Source organism: Homarus americanus, unplaced genomic scaffold (assembly GCF_018991925.1).
Source record: "Homarus americanus isolate GMGI-L3 unplaced genomic scaffold, GMGI_Hamer_2.0 scaffold29959, whole genome shotgun sequence".
Lineage (NCBI taxonomy): Eukaryota > Metazoa > Arthropoda > Malacostraca > Decapoda > Nephropidae > Homarus > Homarus americanus.
Window position 1 is genome coordinate 1,042 of NW_024743832.1, and position 2,686 is coordinate 3,727.

The window sequence follows — 2,686 nt, forward strand, 5'->3', positions numbered from 1 at the left end:
TCTACTATCGTGGCTATTAATGTACACTTGATCTACTATCGTGGCTATTAATGTACACTTGATCTACTATCGTGGCTATTAATGTACACTTGATCTACTATTGTGGCTATTAATGTACACTTTATCTGTTATCGTGGCTATTAATGTACACTTGATCTCCTATCGTGGCTATTAATGTACACTTGATCTACTATCGTGGCTATTAATGTACACTTGATCTACTATCGTGGCTATTAATGTACACTTGATCTACTATTGTGGCTATTAATGTACACTTTATCTGTTATCGTGGCTATTAATGTACACTTTATCTGTTATCGTGGCTATTAATGTACACTTGATCTGTTATCGTGGCTATTAATGTACACTTGATCTACTATCGTGGCTATTAATGTACACTTTATCTGTTATCGTGGCTATTAATGTACACTTTATACTATCATGTACACTTTTAACACACATTATGGGTCAAGGGAACACTATAGACGAGTACGTTATAGGACACATTTGTTTACACCTAACCTAACCTAACCTAACCTAACCTAACCTCTCTCTCCTGACAGAGCCGACGACGGTGGGGATTCAGATGTTCATCAACTCCTTCGGCTCTCTTAACGCTGCTAATATGGTCAGTACCCTTTCTCTGTAGTAGTAGTAGTAGCAGTAGTAGTAGTAGTAGTAGCCATGAGCAAGGTGTGGTAATTAATATGGCTGTGGTGTTTACAGGACTACAGCATCGATGTGTTCCTGCGTCAATACTGGAATGACCATCGTCTGATGTTCAACAATACACGTGCCCACTTCACCATCACCGACCCCATTGTGAGTATTGCCTCTCTCTCTCTCTCTCTCTCTCTCTCTCTCTCTCCTGATTGTATGGTGTTTAAGAGAGGAGTGATAATAGATAGATAGATAGATAGATAATTTTACCGGAGATAGTGTTGATGGGAAGGTAAATTTCATCTGGTAGCCCCTGCCCTGCCCTGCCCTGCCCTGCCCTGCCCTGCCCTGCCCTGCCCTGCCCTGCCACACGCCAGCTCTGTTAATCCACACACGTTTATAAGCGTAGATAAGAATGTGTCCGGGAGCTGCTGCCAAGGTGTGTCACGGTGTGCAGAACAGGGATGCAAAACCACACACACACACACACACACACACATACTGTAGGGACATATAGATACACACAGTTAAGCACAGGTACACACAAACACACACAGTGGATGGATGGGTGGCGTGGGTGGGTGAGTGGTTGGGTGGGTGGGTGGGTGGGTGGGTGGTTGGGTGGGTGAGTGGGTGACTGGGTGGGTGGGTGTGTGGGGGGGTGCATATATAGACGTAAGGTGGGCAGCCAACACAGAAATGAACTGGTTTAAGAAGCGCGGTAGGTTTAATAGAGAGAGAAAGAGATAGAGAGAGATAGAAAAAAAGAAACAAGAGAAGAGAGATAACAACTCTCCTCCTTCTCCCTCCCTCCCCCCCCCCTCTACCACCCACACAGATGCAGGCTAAGATCTGGAAACCTGACACATACTTCAACAACGTTAAGGACGCCGAGATACACAAGGTGACGATGCCCAATATTCTCCTGCGACTACATAGCAACGGTGACGTCCTCTACAGCATGAGGTGGGTGTTCTCCTGACGACTTCTGACTTCTGCTGACGATCTCTGACTTCTCCTGACGATTTCTGACTTCTGCTGACGATCTCTGACTTCTCCTGACGACTTCTGACTTGTGCTGACGATCTCTGTCTTCTCCTGACGACTTCTGACTTGTGCTGACGATCTCTGACTTCTCATGACGACTTCTGACTTCTGCTGACGATCTCTGACTTCTCCTGACGACTTCTGACTTGTGCTGACGATCTCTGACTTCTCCTGACGACTTCTGACTTCTGCTGACGATCTCTGACTTCTCCTAACGACTTCTGACTTGTGCTGACGATTCCTGCCTATATCTGACCTCGGCTGACACCTCCAGACCACAGTTGACACTACTTACTTTCTGTACTGACTCTTCCTTCTTTCTGCTGACGCCTCCTGACCACCATTGCTGACTCGTGCTGACACTAACGGCTGACAACACAACACCTCCTCCTCCTCCTCCTCTCCATTAATTAAGGTAAGGTAAACATATTTTTAATCTCTTTTCACCCAACAATTTACATAAGTTTTTAAAGGTGGACAAAAAATTGCTTCCTGCTAAAAATTATTAAACACATTTTTTTTTACATTTATAATATAATATAAAATTACTTCCTGTTATTTATATTATGAAAAATTCGTTCAAAAATTAGAATAACTAAATATTGTGATTTTTTGAGAAGTAGAAAATTGCTTCGTGTTATTTTTTTATTTTTTTTTTCATTCATAATAAAAAATAATTGTGTGTGTGTGTAATAATTGACTCGATTTATCTCACTGTTGTTTTGTGTGTTGTTCAGGCGTTGTGTCGGCGTCTTCTTCCACCCACCTCCTCGTTAGTAGACACTACAGGTATACTTTCATTCTTCCTTCCTTCCTTCCTTCCTTCCTTCCTTCCTTCCTTCCTTCCTTCATTCCTTCCTTCCTTCCTTCCTTCCTTCCTTCCTTCCTTCCTTCTTTCCTTCCCCTCACGGATCAACTCTCCACACCGACCCTGATCTCCTCTCTACCTGACCCATTTATAAAGCGGAAAAATATCTAA

At 43.3% G+C, this 2,686-nt stretch overlaps 1 protein-coding gene across 1 annotated transcript; it reads left to right on the forward strand.

Moving 5' to 3' along the window:
- Window positions 1–552: 552 nt before the first annotated feature.
- On the forward strand, window positions 553–1,626 carry LOC121877547 (glycine receptor subunit alpha-1-like; the record flags this gene model as incomplete). The annotated part of the gene is given in 3 exon segments (XM_042383340.1): window positions 553–628; window positions 727–822; window positions 1,499–1,626. Coding segments are annotated over 3 exon segments (266 nt in total), but the record flags the coding sequence as incomplete, so codon positions are not given.
- Window positions 1,627–2,686: the final 1,060 nt, after the last annotated feature.